At 45.3% G+C, this 20351-nt stretch overlaps 1 protein-coding gene across 2 annotated transcripts in view; it reads right to left on the bottom strand.

Annotated features, from left to right (window-relative positions):
- Positions 1-20351, bottom strand: part of agbl4 (AGBL carboxypeptidase 4) — a 343262-nt gene that overhangs the window by 206295 nt on the left and 116616 nt on the right. For both annotated transcript variants that reach the window (XM_079383835.1, XM_079383836.1), the window contains exon 4: positions 5616-5710. In XM_079383835.1, the coding sequence (XP_079239961.1) occupies positions 5616-5710 (95 nt within the window). The remainder of the gene's footprint in view (positions 1-5615; positions 5711-20351) is intronic.

Genomic DNA, 20351 nt, shown 5'->3' with positions numbered 1-20351 from the left:
ACAGAAAAATACTCACATATTTGGTTGAAACCATATATTTAGGTGGGACATATTGAAGGGATCAACCCCTTTCTTTTTTTAAATGGCCGACAGTCTTTAGTTTAAGCTTCAACTACACTCTATGGAACAAAAGCTAAAAGGTATCTTTGTACCTTATGTACCCCTAAATGGTACATATTAGTGCATTAAAAGTACATCTTAATACTTTAAAAAGACATATTAAGGGGAAGTCGTGGCCTAATGGTTAGAGAGTCGGACTCGTAATCGAAAGGTTGCGAGTTCGAGCCCCCGGCCGGCAGGAATTGTAGGTGGGGGGAGGGAATGTCCAGCGCTCTCTCCACCCTCAATACCACGACTGAGGTGCCTTTGAGCAAGGCACCGAACCCCCAACTGCTCCCCGGGCACTGCTCCGGGTGTGTGTTCACGTGTGTGTGTGTGTGCATTTGTTCACTACTCACTGCTGTGTGTGTGCACTTGGATGGGTTAAACGCAGAGCACCAATTTCGAGTATGGGTCACCATACTTGACAATACGTCAATACGTCACGACATTAATATTAGTACCTAAAGTGTACATATTAGAACCTTTTGAAATGGTACTGCCATCAGTTCACATTTTAGCAACTGTTTGGATGCTTGATGTATATATGAAGTACTAAAATACTGTATAGCCACTGCATTTTAAAACTATTGCAACTGAATTTTAAAATGAGTACAATACAAAAAAATAGACCTTATGTAGCTCCACCTCTTTTTCAGTGCTGCACTCGTTATTGTCTGTTCTCCATTTCCAAAGCATGGAGGTAAGGTTGTACGATATGATCACAGACATAGACTAAAAGCCACAAGATTTTGATTCCAAGTAATCTTTAAAGCATTATTATGAATTATGGACTCCAAAAGCAATGGTTTAATGTTAAAATGCCTTAACGATTTGTTTCTTACATACACATAGCTTTTAGAGTCATGTGGATTATTGTGATGTTTTTATCAACTCTCATTCTGACGGCACCCATTCACCGCAGAGGATCCATAGGTGTGCAAGTGATGCAATGCTGATGAAGAAACAAACTCTTTAACTTGGATGGCCTGACGGTTAGTAAATATTCAGAAAATTTTCACTTTTGGGTAAACTATACTTTTAAGTAGCTTAGCCAGCTACATGCCCTTAGTTAACAAATTTCAACAGGAACTTTTTTACAGGTCAACAGCATGGCTACACTGACCAGAACTAATATTAGCACCTAACTAGCATAAAACTTCATTTACGACAGAGTGCTACATTATGCTCACATAAACATTTCCCTTTACTTCGGTTTCACACACAATCTATTAAATACCACATATAGCCACTCCACACATACAGCCATTATCACGTGTGTGATTGTGTGTGTCGTGAGAAAGGAGCATGTGTACCCCTATGCAAAAGTGTGTGTGTAAGGCCTCCCTATGTGTCACAGCATGTTGTTTTCACACCTCTATAATTGGATGCGAAACGGAGAGGATCGTCTTGAGTTTGTGTGAGAATTACGTGGTATTTCCTCGTCTTATTGAAGTCCTAATGCCGAGTCTGCACCGCAGCGGCGGCGACCAGCGCATGGTATGATCAGCTCACCCTGATCCCGCCATCTGATGGCTATGACTGTGGCATTTGTACACAGAGGTTCTCCGTCGCTTTCGCCTGGGTATTCAGAGTCTCTAAATGCTACAGGCTTATTTTCCCACCGCATGTCACAGCCTGACACAAACAGCAGTCCTTTGAACTCCAGATTGATATAAAAAAAAAAAAACCTGCATGATTCAGACAATGACTTTGATGCCGGTGGAAATAAAAGAAATGTCGTCTAATGTCAATCTGCCTCCTCCCTGCTATGAAAATGTTAGAAAGTTAGCAAAAATTGCTCCATTTCCAGTTAGCAAAAAAGTTCATTTTTTGAGAATGGAAGGCTGAGTTTGTGTTACTATTAAAGAACTGTCACAGAGTAGAAATAAGACTGATGGTTGGAGCTGTGACACAGAGGGTATATTGAGAGGTTTTGTGCTTGTGGCGTCCAGGGTTTGAGTTCAGCCCAGGATATGTGGCAGTTTTATTCATTTTTCAATGCAATCTCTAAAAAAAAATCGTTTTGCTGCAATATATGGCTGCCCAATTATAATATTATATTGCAAAATAATAAATTATTATTTACTTAAACAAATAAATGATTGAGACAACGACAACAGACATGTCAAATTGATTATATAATGCTGTAATATTATGCTTATATATTATCAATATATTACAATATATTGATTATATCAATGCTATATAGCATTCATTTAGGTCTACTCCTGTTTTTATGTTGTTCAGGGCATAATTATTAATGATAATTTATGTCCCAGGTTATGTGTTTTACTAAATTAACTTACTAAGTGAAAAAATGGACAAAACTAACAGATTAAACATTTTTAATGATAATATGTAGGATATAACTTTTACCAGGCCTTTATCCTTGCTATTTTAAAAATGATTTTCATCGTTTTAACCTTTCACCTGACCCAGACTTAAAATATGAAAATCCACTATAAAAATATAATTTTGCTACATGTTAACTATGACAATCTATAAAAAGTGAAAATTAAGGTAGTTATAATTTGTGGGCAAACAATTTTTTTCATATTTTTATTCTTATTATTTTTATTATGCTATTTATGTCATTTCCTTTTGCCTATACATTTTTACATAAATATACTGTATATTTGCCTATACATTTACATAAATATACTGTAGATAGCAAGAGAGAGAGAGAGAGAGAGAGAGAGAGAGAGAGAGATGGATGGATGGATGTGAAAACTCTACGTGTAAAGTCACAGTCCTCCATTGAACTAAGTCTAACACACATATTTATTAATTATTATTGTATCATAATTGTGTAAACTTAGCAGTAGCCCCTCACTGTAGAACAAAGATCCAGGGGGTGGGGTTGGATCCACATCGAAGGGGTGGAGATGGGTAGGTTTAGGGGTGGGGATGGGTGGGTTTAGGGATCAGGGGGTGGAGACAGGTAGGTTTAGGTATATGTAAGGTGGAAGGAGTTGGATCTAGATCCAACCACACCCCCTGGATCTTGTGTTCTGCAGTGAGGAAGACCATCTCAAACTTAGCCCTATTAATTTCTAAAAAATGGTTTGCAATAAGAGTGAGGTACGGCACACCACAAACTCATAAATACCTGAGGGAAATGTTAAACACGGACACGTAGGAGACGTCAACTTGACTGTGAAATGTTTTGCAGTCCATTGTTTTCCGCCAGCATCTCCATCTAATTGTCTTGTCCCATTAGGCCGTGACCAGGGTTTGGCAGAGGAAGACAGGCTCTCTTGGCAGATGCCTGCCATTTGTCTGAATGCTCTTGATCGACTCGTGACAGATGTCAAGGCTTCCGTTGAGCGGGTACTCTCCGTCACATGACCTCTGTTCGGCGCGTCAGGATAACGTGGCGTAGTGGCTCTCTCGCATGCACCCGTATGGATGCACGCACACTTTGGCATCCATCAGTTCCCTGCTATTACCTCTGACAGGCCTCACCTGCCCAGACTGCATGGCCCATGCAAATTCAACCTGGCAGATGAGTGTTTGAATGGTAATGCACCACTCTGATTGATACTGATAGGAGGCGTGAATGTGTGTGTGTATCGGTGCGTATGTGGAATTTGCCAAACTTAACTTTTTCAAAACTTGTCGGGAAGTGCTCAAGGTACACTGGCACACAATCATTCGCACACTACAGGACTGAAACTTGTTGCTGGAACAAGTCTGTGAAAACAGCCCCAGGGCGTAGCCAACTATTAAAGCTCTTATAGCTCTTTTCCCCACTGTGTGAGAATCTGTGCAAAACAAATCCTCCATGTTGTTGGCTCACATGATGTCCAGAATCTGGAAGCTGGGAAAATAATTCATCTAAATCTACTAGTGAAAAATGTCTGTAAAATATCAATAAATAAATAAATAAACCCCAAGAAACATGTATGTGTATAGTTACAATTTGTACAGTATATAAGATATGTTTGTAAATGCACTACCGGTCAAAATTTGGGGTCAGAATTTTTCATTTTTTTTAAATAAAACTTTTATTCCACAGATGCATTAAATTGATCAAAAGAGACAGTAAACACATTTAGAATGTTATAAAAGATTTCTATTTTAAATAAATGCTGTTCTTATGAACTTTATATTCATCAAAGAATCCTGAAAAACATGTATGACAGTTTCCACAAAAATATTGAGCAGTTTTCAACACTGATAATAAAAATAAATGTTTCTATAGCACCAAATCAGCATATAACAATAATTTCTGAAAGATTATGTAACACTGAAGACTGGAGTAATGGCTGCTGAAAATTCAGATTTGCCATCACAGAAATAAATTACATAAAAAATATATACAAATAAAAAACACTTATTTTAAATTGTAATGATATTTTACAATATTAATGTTATTACTGTATTATTCCTCAAATTAATGCAGCCTTGGTATGAATAAGCGACTTTCAAAAAAAGAAAATATTTTCACTAATTAGTACATAAAGATCACTGCCCCAACATTTATTCATTTTTATGAATTTTAAACTAATTCAGTATAAACATTTATATTAATCATTCATTAAATCGTTACATTAAAAAATAATTTAGAAGCAAATTTGTGTGAAAACTAATTGCAGGATCATAAATAATCAAGGATTAGAATGATCTTGTAACTGACACAACTAGACTGTAATTAGTAAAGTACACAACAAGACACTAAATAAGAAACTGTATGTATTTGTAGTGTGAATTTGGCTTAAGTATAGACAAAGATATCAAATAAGCCATGAAGATACGTGAAGAATAGCAGAACCCACACTGAGCAGGAAGGATTTGATCTTATCTTCACATTGATGTAATACATGTAGCCATTTAACAGACATCCAAAAATACACACAGCTAGGGGACTGTATTTGTCTTTCACGCACCTCCTCCTCCACGAAGGCAGATGTGTTTCTAATAAAACCATTCCTACTGCTGACAGAGCGCAAAGAGTCGAGCTGATTAAAAGACACATAAAACCATGTTTAGGGAAAATGGCGCCAGTGTGACATGCCATGCAGTCACGTATAAGGAGTTTGCCCAGCCCAAAGCTCACTTCCTTCTCTGGCATTTCTCATAATTCCTCTATCAACAGCCCTGTCACTGTCCCTTTTTTCTACCCAGACGGCATCACCATGGAGACCAAACATCCCCAGCAACACAACCTCTCATCTGGAACATCAAACACACCATTGTCAACTTGGAGAAGGTAAAGAAAGTAAGAAAGCGTTGAATGCTTCCTTTAAGGAACACCGGCAGTGTGAAAACCCGAAGAGGTGGTAACGAAAAATCCTGAGATAAGACAGTCAGATACACAGTCAAGTCTTATTGCCCGTGTCTGTAGGGCTTGTGTGGAAGCCATGCTCGGGCCTGCGTTACACAAATGGGAAGAGGCACAAACTACACATGGAAGATAAGTCGTAGATTTGTTATGTGGAATTAAAGCGTGGAAAGCGCAGTGGCGAACAGCGTGTAGGTGGAAATGTGATATTTGCAGAGGGTATGAATACCATTTAGGCCGGCTGGTCGACTTCACCACGGGGGACATCCCATCTCTGTACAGGCTCTTGGTCTTGCTGAAGTTCACAATGTTGAAAATCACCCTCTGAAACAACAAGAAACAGACACTTGCAGTCAGATGGAACCAAGGTTATTTTATAATATATGAAAACGAACACTAGCAGTGAAGAAAACAACAACAACAAAAAATGAGAGTTGTGAACAAACTGAATATTAAAACTGTATATTATATATATATGTGTGTGTGTGTGTGTGTGTGTGTCTGTCTGTGTGTGTGTGTGTGCGAGAGAGAGAGAGAGAGATAGATAGATAGATAGATAGATAGATAGATAGATAGATAGATAGATAGATAGATAGATAGATAGATAGATAGATAGATAGATAGATAGATAGATAGATAGAGGCTGCAGCAAATAATGAAATGGAGTTTCATTGAGTTGACAATACCATACAGAATATACAAACAAAATAAAAACTTTAAAACTAACAGCTCTACTTTCAGCAAAAATCTGAAATTCTCAATCGGGCTGCTCTTCACAGAACCTCACAGTAAGTTTCAAAATTAGCAGCGCTAAGTGCTGTACGAGACACCAAACGTGTTAAAAGAATCTTGCAGGATCTCGCTGACTACGTAATGCAAAGATTGTGTGAATTTACAACACAAGCAAGACAACAGAGACAAAACTGTAGGAAGATGTGAGAGTTTCTCTTCATTTCCTCTAACATATGTAACTGAAGAAATAACAAAACCTTGTCTGCTACTGGATTTACAAAAGAAACACAACACTGCAGGAAGTGAAGGTCAGGTTATGTTGAGGTGAAAAGACGCATCTCATTTCGCACTGTACCAGGACCTTGAGAAAACCTCGGCTATTTTCCAATTTGTATATAATCCATACTGTATACTGATATACAGGCAAGGATGTCCCAGAGTATTAAAAAATGAGTGTTCGAAAGGTAACTAAATAATATTATCAGTGGATATTTGGGGTAATATTACCCTTAACACCTTGCACCTTGAGAGGAAGAGTTTGTGACAGTTTACTTCAACCTCTTTAGGGTATAGACAATGGTTAGGAATGGGAAACCAAAGCAGATTTTTAATGCACAAACCTACAAATTAAGGAATAATATTTATTTTAGATATATATATTTAGTGTGGCGGGAGGACCCAACGCCAGACACAGTGGGCGTGGCGTCAAGCCTCGGAGAGGTTTTTATTAAACAATAAGGGGTAAAATAACGTGTCCAAAGGGGAAAAAGTGTCCAAATAAACGGGGAATCTGGTGTCCTCGTTGTGCCGCGGGGCTTGTGCAGGAGGGTAGTGTTCGTCAGGGAAGGGTCCAGGGAAGGGGCGGAGTCCAGTGGCCGCACGCGCTCCCCTCTCGGGGCCGGGAGCGAGTGGCGGCGGCGTCTCGTGCGCGGCTCCTTCCATCTCCTTGGTTCCCGGCGCTTCTGGGGGATTCGACGGCCCGGCATCCTGGCCCGTCAGCCGTCTCACGGGTGCGGCAGTCCTCCTCGACGCACCCTTCCTGGACCCACGAGGACACCAGCGTGCATGCACGGGGAAGAGACCGGTCTCCCGAGGAGAGGCGCGCTCGGCGTTTAAACGGCGGCGGTGATGAGGCTCTATTCACATCAGGTGCGCCTCATCACACGCCGCCAGCCCTAGGTGTTCAGCGCCCCTCCTCTCTCACACACCCACTCCCGTCGGGAGCCTGGTGAAGGGCGGCGAATACGGGACGGGGTGGTGATGATGGACAGGGGGGAGGCAGCTGACTCGTCACATTAGATATATATTTAGATAAGTATAACCAGTACACAACAAAGGCATAATGTAATATGGTAAAGGTTTTTTTTATATAAATTGAGTGATTATTTTCACTTTCTGATAAAGATTTTGAGATCTAATGCAAAAAAAAGGAAGGAAGGAAGAGCAAAGATGCACATTCTAATGCAATTACTGAGTATTATAGGAAATGTAGTTGTGAACTAAAATCATACCATCAACAATAACAATTAAAGCATAATTATGACCAATAGCCCAACTCAAAACAGTCCCAAGTTTCCCAACTGGTAGTAGTTTTATAGACATTATACATGCTTTTACTGTGTAGTAGAAGCATACGAATTAGGATGCAGCCTGGTTCAAGCCTCATTACCTACAGCTAGCGTTTCTCCATTGTCACATCCCTCCTCTCAACCACCGGTCATGAGTCTAGACCTGGGGTCGCTGCAGCATGACTGGGGCAATTTGAGGGCAAGTGGATTTGTCTTCAAACCCATTTTCTAATATCATGAGAGAATGAAGTTTATGAAATATGAAGTGTATAAATAGTACAGACAATGCTAATAATGATATGTCCAAACTGTAAATGACTCCTCGTGATAAACCATATCAAATTCCCAATTAAGCCCAGGTGTAGAAGTCAACAGCGTGCAAACGAAATCCAATTACAGCCATTCTCTCCTTTTTTCAGTGCCTGCTTTCTACACCAATCCTCCCCCCCCCCCATCCATCCATCCATCCTGCTGTTCCCCTCCCATCAGCGGCTGCAGTCACAGAAGATGGGGAATTGTGGCCTGAATCAGCCAGGGCTAAAATGACATTTAACTGATGTTCAGACGCGAGGTAGCTGCTGGAACGGGTAGATAAGACTATTGCTGCTGGCATTTCAATTACACTTTTACTGCCCTACACATCTGTTGCCAGCCTACTTTCAGTCTTTTTTTTCCCTCAGGCAAATACGTCCTCATTCCACTACCTTTACATCACGCCACTCTTTCTTCTTCTTTTTTCCACCACAAAATTCAGATTGTCTGCATTGGCAGGTGGTTTCTGGGTTTAGACTGGAATGTATTGCTACATTTGAGGGTGGGACACAGTGGGGTCAGTTCTCTCTCCAGCCCAGTGGTTCTCAACTGGTGGGTCATGACCCAAAAATGGGTCACAAGTCTGTTCTGGGTCACATGACAGCAGGGAAAAAACAATGCTCAATGCAGCCAACAAAATAAAGGTTTAAAGGGGAATAAAAAAACAAGAGAGAAAGGATTGGGGATATGTTGCAAGCCAGATTCAAACACTTTATCTTTCAACATTTTATCTCACTTTTTCACTTCACTCACACCATTTGTGAGGGTGTTTTTCAATGAGGCTCATGCAAAGAAGGCAGTCAGTTGTCAGCTGTCCAGCAGAACAAAGCTGGATGCCGCTGTGAAGTTTAAAGGTGACTCCTTTAGTTGATGTTGTCAGAATTTATCTGTATCATTCATATCTCTTTGCCACTTATATTCATAGTACTACGAGAAGCTTCTCTCTCTGTCATCATTTGCTACAGCGTCTTCATCACAGTCAACAGGGGAGTTACTCAGAAGAAGGGAGGGCTGTGGGTTAAATTGGACGCACATCTCATCTCAGGCTCATTAAGAGCTTTATGTAAAAAAGAAAGAGAAAAAATGCACATATACATACTGTAAGTCACTGGTGGGCTCCCTTGTGCTCGTTAAGCCAATGTATCTACACTGAGGAGTAATTTGGAGTTGGTTCCCAAAGCAGCACAGCTCAGTTCAGAGCTGGTCATGGAGGAACTGTGAGAACGGTAAATTTAATTACTGATAGAGAGACAGGAACACATTATCATCCAGCCTGCCTGAGATGTCATTTTCATCAAGCATGTCAAGTTCTTTCAGTGCTCTTTACACTGACACATATTCACGCTCACATTGTGTCTCGTGGCATGGAGCCTGACTTTTGATGGTATCAAAGTATGGTCCACTTTGAAGCTTATTCTAGCAGTTTCTCCCATTAAGGCTGGAAGAAACCGTCTGATCGACATGTAAATGTAGCTTAATATGAACAAAAATATGTTATTTAAAAAAACTACAATGAAGCTACGTAACAGGCAATATTTTTATTCTATATTTTAATACGTATATTACAAATATATATTTATGACATATATATATATATATATATATATATATATATATATATATATGTATGTACATTAGTACCAGCACTATACATATGCTAATACTAATTTATTACATGATAAAACATTTACATACAGTATATATTACCGCTCAAAGTTTAGGGCCATAAAGATTTTTTTGGAAAGAAATTAATACTTTTATTTAGCAAGCATGAATTAAATTGTGACCCCGTCTGTGAAAACCCAGCTAAAGTCATATTTTGGTGATTTACTGTTTTCCATATAAAATCATCCTTCATAAGGTTAAGAACATTCTGTGAAAATGTAAAATTTATGTCTTTTTTACTGACTTTGTAAGACCATGTCAAACATTGAAATCATAGTGAAATTAATGGTTGAAATCAAACTTGATGCTTGTTATCTCATAATTAGATTTTGAGACTTTAGCCTGGATTTCACAGACAGGGCAACAATTGATTAAAAGTGACAGTAAAGACATTTATAATAATACAAAATAATTATATTTCAAATAAATGTTGTTGTTTTGAACTTTCTATTTATCAAAGTTTCCACAAAAACATTATGCAGCATAACGATTTTCAACATTGGTAATTCTAAAAAAATTTAAATAATTAAATTAATTAATTAAGCTCCAAATTGGCATATTAGAATGATTTGTGAAGGATCATGTGACACTGATGACTAGAGTAATGGCTGTTGAGAATTTAACTTTGCCATTACAGGAATAAATTACCTATATTCAAATAGAAAACACTTATTTTAAATTGAAGTTTAAATGCAGTAAATAAATGTAGAAAACATATCTATCATTTGCATGCCAAAAAAGATGTAGATGAAGAAAGAAAAGTTAGAGGAAAACATTCTATGCATCCTTGCAGATAGCAACCATATCATTTATGTTAACAGCTGCTGTTGTTATATAGTTAGTGGCTGCATAGCTGTAGTAAAGATCTCATTAAAACCTGATTCTGGGATTAAAGAAAAATCCTCTTATTTACATGAGTCACACACACCTGCTCCAAAGGCGAAGTTCTCCTACATCTCAAAAACAAGCTGTTCTGAGCTGCACAGGTGAACTAATGATTTACACTGTTAAGAGACAGAGAATAAGAAACCAGCAGAAAAGTGAACGAGGAATTGACTGCCAACAAGCAATGACCTACCCAGGGCTCCTGAACAGAAATAGCTGGATGTCAAACAGTGTTTGGGGGCAAACGGTGTCTTTTGATACTGATCGATCTGCAGAGTCCTGCTCTGGGGAAAACACTGCTGAAATATTGAAGAGAATTGTCTAAATGGAGGGAGACATAAATAATGTACTTTGTCCTCTGTAAGTCATGTTCTTACTAAGAAAGTTCAATGTAGATATATTAACTTAATGGCACTGAATAATGCAGAATGCAGTGGGGCATATAAAAGTGCATACTGTATAGTGACTGGCTAAATACAGAGTACACTGAGCCATATTAACTAACTGTAAATGGCATCACATTTCAACAGTCTCTTCATTAAAATATATTAAAAGTTCAAATATAAGTACAATTCCGTTGGAAGATTAAAATGTATTTTTACTCAACAAAACTGTAACGGAAAATGGAAATTTAGCTTTGCTTTGTATGTAACCAGTATGATCAATTTGCTATGTGTGTCAGATTAAATGATCATATTAAATGAATAATTCTAGTTCCCTATCTGTCGGTCACTACGAGTTATGTCGTGACGACATTAGGGGATTTACTTGAGAGCCCCGACTGCCTCTGATAAGAGAAAACGCCAATGAAATTTGGCTAGTGGATTTTGCATACCTGAGCCACTCCCCGTGCATACGGGTATAAAAGGGCGACAGGTGCATCCACTCATCAGATTTTTGCTTCGGAGCCGAGTGGATGAGAAATCTTCAAAACAGATCAGATCTCCACAAAGCCGTCTGCCTCGAAGTTTGTTCCTGGGTGGCGTTACGGTGCAGACAGCGGTGTCCCTGCAGCAGCGATTCCCCTGGGCACTTCACCTGAAAGAGCAAATTTCTAAAACACTGGGCGGTTCGCGTCTTTTTAAAGATGCCGTTCCGTCCGTGTTCTCTTGGTTGCGGTCGCTTCCTGTCCTCGGATGACGGTCACGAGCGTTGTCTTCAGTGTCTGGGCATCCAGCACGCTGAAGATGCGTTTGTGGATGAGTCATGCGCCTGTTGTGGGCGTATGAACATGGCAACGCTGCGTTCTCGCCTTTCCTTTCTGAAAGGATTGGCACCCTCTGCCGCCACCCGTCCCGGTCTCTCTGGCTCGAGCAGAGGACCGCCGGCTGGCGCTCTGGGAGATCTGAGGGTGACGGTAAGAGCTTCTCCGCCGGGCACGTCCCCGCGGACCTCTTACTCCTCCCGCAGCGCTTGTTCCGTCCGGTTCCCGAGTGATTTCGCTGGTTCGCCTCACGGGGCCGCCAGCATTTCATTCGGTGCGCCGCCCGAGGATCAGATGTCGATCGCGGCATCGGGGGATGGGCTTTCGTCCTCTGAGGATGAACGATCGGCGGGGCTGCCCCCCTCGGGTGTTGTCGCCACTGCCGATCCGGACCCAGAGCTGACGGCCATGCTTGCCCGGGCAGCCGTGAGTATCGGGCTGGAGGTCAACAGACCGCCCAGTCCCGAGCCCTCGCGGCTGGATGATTGGTTCATCGGCGCAAAACGCGACCAGCGGCCGCACTTTGCCCCGGTGCCTTTCTTCCCGGAGGTGCATGAGGAGCTGACGAAGTCGTGGACGGCCCCTTTCTCGGCCAGAAGCCGCTCGTCTCCCTCCTCCGTCCTCACTACCCTCGATGGCGGGGCGGCCAGGGGGTACGTGGATATTCCCCAGGTGGAGAGAGCGGTTGCGGTGCACCTGTGCCCGCAAAACGCCGCCACCTGGAGGAATCGTCCGCGTCTCCCGTCCAAAGCCTGTAAGCTGACGGCCGCACTCGCCGCCAAGGCCTACAGCGCTGCGGGCCAGGCCGCCTCTGCCCTGCATGCCATGGCCATCCTGCAAGTTCACCAGGCCAAGGCACTAAAACAAATGCACGAGGGTAGTCCCGACCCGGGGTTGATGCAGGAGCTGCGCACGGCGACTGACTTCGCTCTCCGGGCGACGAAAGTCACGGCGCGGTCCCTCGGGAAGGCGATGTCCACGTTAGTGGTCCAAGAGCGCCATCTCTGGCTCAATCTGGCCGAGATGAAGGACGTCGACAAAGTACGCTTTCTCGACGCCTCCATCTCCCAGACGGGGCTATTTGGCGACACTGTCGAGGGTTTTGCCCAGCAATTCTCGGCAGTACAAAAGCAGACGGAGGCAATTCAGCACATCCTCCCTAAACGGCGGGATGCTCCAGCTGCCACCGCTGGCCCAAGGGCCAGGCCCCAGTCTGCTGGTCGCCGTGGGCGCCCTCCTGCGTCCTCCAGAGCTGCTCCGCCCCGTGCTGAGTCGTCACCTAGGCCGGTGCGTCGAGCCTCTCGCAGGAGTGCGGCGCCCCCTGCGCCTCAGCCGGCCGCCAAGTCCTCCAGGAAGACGACAAAGCGGCCCTGACGCGCACAACCCGGAGATGGAGGAATTTGCTCTTTCCCAGGAGACGACGAGGCTAGCGTCGCTCCTTCCCCCGGAGGAGGGCCGGGTGGAGAATCCTGTGTTTTCTTTTCTTTCTGTTCCGCCACTGGCTCAAGGGCCAGTGGTACCCACATTGTCAAAGAAAGAGCAATTTCCCTTCCCTCCGGGTTCCCAGGTCTGCGGGCTGACAGTGTGCGACGCAATGCCTCCTCACTCTCACCCGAGACCCATATTGCCAGTGGCCAAGAGAGTGCGGTCTGGGGACGCGATGCCTCCCCGCGCACCTCTAGCCAGTCCCCCCGGGGACTTAGGGAGTTTTGTGGGGATGAGTCAGAACGCACTGCCTTCTGTTCCATCCAACCTTACTCCCCCTCGCTGCACCACTGCGGGCACGTCGATTGGGCCTTTGGTGCCGCTTGCACGGTATCTGGGGGCGTGGCTTGCGCTACCCAGCCCGTCTCGCTGGCTCATTCGCACAGTTCGACTCGGCTATGCGATTCAGTTCGCCAGGCGGCCGCCCAGGTTCAGCGGCATCCTCGAGACTTCGGTGGCAGTCCGAGATGCACCTGTCCTGCGCGAGGAGATTGCTGTCCTTCTGGCAAAGGGTGCAATCGAGCCGGTCCCTCCAGCCGAGATGAGGCAGGGGTTTTACAGCCCCTACTTCATCGTGCCCAAGAAAGGCGGTGGCCTTCGGCCAATCCTGGACCTGCGAGTCTTGAATCGGGCCCTACACAAGCTCCCGTTCAAGATGTTGACGCAGATGAGTTCACTCCGTGGATTGGTTTGCAGCGATCGACCTGAAGGACGCTTACTCTCATGTCTCGATTCGCCCTCGACACAGGCCGTTCCTACGGTTTGCGTTCGAGGGGCGGGCATGGCAGTACAGGGTCCTCCCCTTCGGGCTCTCCCTGTCTCCCCGTGCCTTCACGAAGGTGGCGGAGGGCGCCCTTGCCCCGTTACGGGAAGTGGGCGTCAGGATCCTCAACTATCTCGATGATTGGCTCATCCTGGCCCGATCGCGAGAACAGTTGGGTGGTCACAGGGACCTGGTGCTCCGGCACCTCAGCCAGTTGGGGCTTCGGGTCAACTGGGAAAAGAGCAAGCTCTCCCCCGTGCAGAGAATCTCTTTTCTCGGTGTGGAGTTAGACTCTGTGAGTATGATGGCACGTCTCTCGGACGAGCGTGCCCAATCAGTGCTGAACTGCCTGAGTTCCTTCAGAGGCAGGACAGTGGTTCCGCTGAAACAGTTTCAGCAGCTCCTGGGGCATATGGCATCCGTAGCCGCAGTCACGCCGCTCGGGTTGCTTCATATGAGACCACTTCAGCACTGGTTACACTCACGGGTCCCGAGATGGGCATGGCGCCGCGGGACACGTCGTGTCACCATCACGCTATCGTGTCGCCGCTCTTTCAGCCCCTGGTCGGACCTTGCCTTCCTGCGGGCCGGGGTGCCCTTAGGACAAGTGTCCCGGCATGTTGTTGTCACAACAGATGCCTCCAGCATGGGCTGGGGCGCTATATGCAACGGGCAGGCAGCCTCGGGGCTCTGGATGGGGCCTCGACTGCTTTGGCACTTCAACTGCCTAGAGCTGTTGGCAGTGCATCTGGCCTTAAAGCAGTTCCGGCCACTGCTCCTAGGCCAGCACGTGTTGGTCCGCACGGACAACACTGCGGCTGTTTCGTACATCAACCGGCAGGGAGGTCTACGATCACGCCGCATGTCACAGCTCGCCCGCCATCTCCTCCTCTGGAGTCAGTCACAGCTCAAATCGCTGCGCGCCGTCCACATTCCGGGGGAGCTCAATCGTGCAGCCGACGCGCTCTCACGACAGCTCACTTCCCCGGAGAATGGCGACTCCATCCCGAGACGATCCGGCTGATTTGGAGTCGATTCGGGGAAGCTCAGGTAGACCTGTTTGCTTCCCGCAAGTCCTCCCACTGCCAGCTGTATTCCCCCTGGCCGAGGCCCCCCCCCGGCACGGACGCACTGGCACACAGCTGGCCTCGGGCTCTGCGCAAGTATGCGTTTCCCCCAGTGAGCCTGATCGCACAGACACTGTGCAAGGTCAGGGAGGACGAGGAGCAGGTCTTGTTGGTTGCGCCATATTGGCCCACCCGGACCTGATTTCCGGAACTCACCCTCCTCGCGACAGCCCCTCCCTGGCGCATCCCTCTGAGGAAGGACCTTCTTTCTCAGGGGCTCGGCACCATACGGCACCCGCGTCCGGCTCTGTGGAACCGCCATGTGCGGCTCCTGGATGGGACGCGGCAGACTTGAGTGGCCTGCCACAGGCTGAAGTGGAGTCTGTTCGCGGACTGGTGTTCTTCTCGGCGGGAGGACCCCCGAAGATGCACGATTGGAGTGGTGCTTTCTTTCCTGCAAGAGAGGTTGGAGCGCGGGCTGTCGCCCTCCACCTTGAAAGTGTACGTGGCTGCTATTGCGGCCCATCACGATGCAGTGGACGGCCGGTCCCTGGGGAAGCACGATCTCATCGTGAGGTTCCTGAGGGGTGCCAGAAGGTTAAATCCTCCTAGGCCACCCCTGATGCCCTCCCGGGATCTCTCTATTGTCCTGGCTGGACTTCAGAGAGGTCCCTTTGAGCCGCTGGACTCAGTCGAGCTGAAATTCCTGTCGGCCAAGACAGCGCTCCTGACCGCGCTCACTTCCATCAAGAGGGTCGGGGACCTTCAAGCATTTTCGGTAAGCGAAGAGTGCCTTGTGTTTGGGCCGGCCTACTCTCACGTTGTCCTGAGACCCCGGCCTGGATACGTGCCTAAGGTTCCCACCACACCTTTCCGCGATCAGGTGGTGAACCTGCAAGCACTGCCCTCGGAGGAGGCAGACCCAGTCTTGGCGTTGCTGTGTCCCGTAAGAGCGCTGCGCATATACGTGGACCGCACCCGGAGCTTCAGAAGCTCTGAGCAGCTCTTTGTCTGCCACGGAGGTCAGCAGAAAGGGAAGGCTGTCTCCAAGCAGAGGTTGGCCCACTGGATAGTGGATGCCATCGCCTTGGCGTACCAATCCCAAGGCGAGCCGTGCCCCCTCGGGGTGAGGGCTCACTCCACACGGAGTGTTGCCTCCTCCTATGCGCTGGCGCACGGCGCCTCTTTGGCAGACATCTGTAGAGCTGCGGGCTGGGCGACACCGAACACCTTCGCGAGATTTTACAGTCTCCGCGTTGAGCCAGTCTCTTCCCGTGTGTTGGGTAACAGGTAAGTGGCGGGAAGAGTTGGCCGGTGTCACGCTTGCTGCGCCATTCCCCCTTACCCGGGGATACGAGCGCCTATTCTCTCCTCCAGTTAGTTCCCCGAACGGCGAACCCTGGCGGAGTTCCTCCAGCACCCCCGGCAGTCAGGCTGGGCGGAGCAGTCTGACGCCAGGCCCAGTACCGGTGTTAGCTTGCCCGGGTCTCCGGTCAGCCCCTGTACTCGGCTAGGTGCCCGTGCGGCCTGATTCCTTTCGGGTGATCCCACACGTGTATTCATCCACGGTACGGTTTCCCTCATGGTAAACCCGTGTCTTCCCTTTGACAGAGCTCTGTCAGGCCCTGCTGGCAGCCTTCCTCCCTTCTCCTAGGTAGGATCTGCCCCAGGGTCCAGGCGTATGTAGCACTGCCCCAGGCTTGGGCCAGTCCATACCAGTGTCTCCACACGTTACCTCCCTTCGGGCAGGGTGTGGCCTCCGTAGCGCCCTTCTCCGGAAGGCTCGCTTCCCCGTCGTTACTGCCGGGCTGTAACAACAAACAGGAAAGACTTGAAGCAATCTTTCATAGAAGGTCGAAATCCCTTCCGATTTCTGGGGAAAGGAACAGCGGCTTGGCTATCTCCAGCAGCAATGTACTCAGTGGTCCCTGCGGGCACCAAGGTTAGCGAATTTGCGCTGGGGCGACGGGAAGGTTGCGACCTTCGCATCGCATTTGTCTGTCACGCGCTAGCTTGTCAACATCTGCATGCCACAAGGTCGTGACGGGGTTCAGGTTGTGGCGCTTTCCATAGACCCCTAATGTCGTCACGACATAACTCGTAGTGACCGACAGATAGGGAACGTCTCGGTTACGTACGTAACCCTCGTTCCCTGATGGAGGGAACGGAGACGTTATGTCCCCATGCCACAATCTTGAACCATCGCTGGTTGCCAGGGACACGTTCTCGGCTCCTCAGCGGAAAACCTGATGAGTGGATGCACCTGTCGCCCTTTTATACCCGTATGCACGGGGAGTGGCTCAGGTATGCAAAATCCACTAGCCAAATTTCATTGGCGTTTTCTCTTATCAGAGGCAGTCGGGGCTCTCAAGTAAATCCCCTAATGTCGTCACGACATAACGTCTCCGTTCCCTCCATCAGGGAACGAGGGTTACGTACGTAACCGAGACGTTATTTTAAATAAAAAAATAAGTGTCCAGCATTATTTCACAGTCTATAATAATTCACACACAAAAAAAGGCATTTCATTCTAAATGGTCCCAAAATCCTTCCTTAAATAAAATGTCTATAATTTTTTAAGCCCCTTTTTTTCAGGTACACCAACTGAATCTGAGATCTAAATCAAGAAATTCAGAAGCAGAATAAGAAGCAGCAGCAGAAGAAGAAAGCTGTTTTGGCTTTAAGTCTACACTGTAAAAAAATGATTATTCAACATTGTAAATAAAGCATACTGAAGAATGTTTTACAAGAAAATACTATTTCAGTCTTTCTACTTCAAAAGTTTGTGTTTAATTCAATGTTACTTGTTTTTTTCTGAAATTTACTAGCCATTTCTGAGTGAAAATTGTTTAAAATGAAATGATATTATAACATATTTTCCGATGCATTTTTGAAAAGTCACAATTTTAACCATTAAAGGTCACTTTTCTACTGTCTGGAACAACATAGCTGAATAAATGAGGACAGAATTCATATTTTCATGGTGAACTCTTCCTGTAAACTATAAACCATCCATCACAGGAATACCATGAATTGAAACGACCAGGTCCATAGCGATATTCTCAGACTTAACTTTCTTAAATGGTTTGTTACATCTGAGCACATGACCTCCAGAAAGATGATGGCAAGGCCAGTGCCTGTCCTCGAAGCTCAGATTTAGCACAAACACATTTTTGAGAAAGAGAAAGAAATTTCACATACTGACTAACTTAATGTCAGCTTTTAATTTCCTTCTTAAAAAGGGATGTATTCAATAACTGTGATATCAGATAACAGAAAACTCCGGCAGGCATTTCTTGAAGCAGCAGGCATGTAGGCCTTTTGTTTGGCTCAGGCATTCAGAGCCTTTTGTGCAGGATTATTTAATTCCACTGGAAAACCAGGAAGTGGGCGCTTTTGCTGTATTCAGTGAAAAGGCAATCGCAATCTACCGCTCCATTGTGTGGCAGCAACACGTGATTCTAACATGTTTAATTAGGTCTCTCCATCGCCTTTGACTGACGGTCCTGCAAAGCACAGACGACACAATGCAAAAGGTCACAGTCACTCACACAATGGTGCTCGCAGAGCTTTAAAAGCATTCCATTAACCTACTGATGGCTCTGTGTGCATCTATGAGGGAAAGACCTTTGTATACGTGTTTGTAATACTTAACCCTGCCTGTAGCTTATATGTGCGAGTCACGTTACTGTGCATGCAATAAATCAATGCTCGTGTGTGTCCACGTCAACTTACATTACCCATAATTAACAGAAATGAAGTCACAACGTATTGTAATGCATGGACCAGTCAAACTAAATTGACTTTTACATCCTTTCTTCTCTTCTTGCATTAGTTCATTTTGATGTCTCATGGTTCATGATCTCACCCTCCAATCTGACACGACTTAAAGGGATAGCTTACCTCAAAATCACAATTCTACCATAATTTACCCACCCTTAGATCATTTTCATACCTGTATGATGATGTTTCATCTGTAGAACACCATATTAAAAGTCAAGTCAAGTCACCTTTATTTCTATAGAGCTTCATACAATTCAGATCGTTTCAAAGCAGCTTCATAGTACAGAACAGGAACATCAAACCAATTATGCACACTTCTTCAAATGTGAGACAAATCCAAATCTGCTGCAAAGCTGCTCTACAAAGACAATAGTGTTATTAATCATCTTAAGTCAGTTCAGTTCAATAAACGCGTAAAAATCATCAATTATGAATTTCTGCTACAAGCAGCTCTAAAGAAGACCGTGGTGTTGTTATTCAGCTCGAATCAGTTCAATGCTGATTCAATTCTGTTCAATAAGAGTGTTGATTTTGCTAAATTAATTAATAATGAATCAAATTCGGTTCTCTGAAGTGTCATCATCCAGTTTAATTCAGTTTTGTTCTCATCCGATGGTGCCAGTGCAGTCAAACTGATTATGTTACTGAATATTAAGTGTCTTTTACACCCTCATGAAAGCAGATGGGGATCAGGGCCTGTCAAGATAAAAAAAAAAATAGGGCAAAACACCATAAAAGCTTAGTAGAAGTACCTGTGCAATATAAATCAAGTGTTCTGAAGAAGAAATCTTGGAAATTTTGTTTGAAATGGCACCTACCATGAATAAATAAAGTCAACAGAGGTGAATAAATAACAGAATTTTCATTTTGCGTGAACTGCGCCTTTAAGGGACGTTTGTCTCCACATTACGTCCCTACTGTACATATTACGTCTGCCAGGCCACTCAGCTCCGCTTCCAAGCACAAAACTGTAGTGCCACAATCTCTCACTCAGGATCAGACAAATACATAAACAAAATGGAACAGTGTTGCCATCCTCCTCTATAAAAAGACACTCTGTTGCTCTCTCTCCCGTTCGCTCGGCGTCTTCCGTCAAGTAAGTGGCGACAGAGAGGTGGAATTGTCAAAAGTGATGGATGACTATCAACCTTCTGCTCTCCCCCTCTTCAGTCCTGGGAGATTTACAGAGCTGCTGACTACCAGGCATGAAAACCAATCTCTTTCTCCATTTCTATCCTTCCCTATATCTCGCCAGCACTCTCTCCGTGTCTTCCTTTTCCCTTCTATCTATCCATCTAACTCTATTATCTTAAGCCATTTCTTTCACCTCTGACAGATTTGGAGAACGCCGTCTATCTATGCAACCAATCAGCTCGCGTCGCTGCCGGGTAGTACGGTGGAATGCAGGTGACACGTCTGTAAGACGAGGACGTAAATTGCCACGGTCTATGACAAGCATTTCGCCTCCCGTCCTCTCCTCCCAACAGGATGAGGAACAGAA

The sequence above is a fragment of the Barbus barbus genome (genome assembly GCF_936440315.1).
Source record: "Barbus barbus genome assembly, chromosome: 29".
Classification (NCBI taxonomy): Eukaryota; Metazoa; Chordata; class Actinopteri; order Cypriniformes; family Cyprinidae; genus Barbus; species Barbus barbus.
Note: the sequence above shows the minus strand (reverse complement) of the source record. Positions and strands in the feature narration are given on the sequence as shown.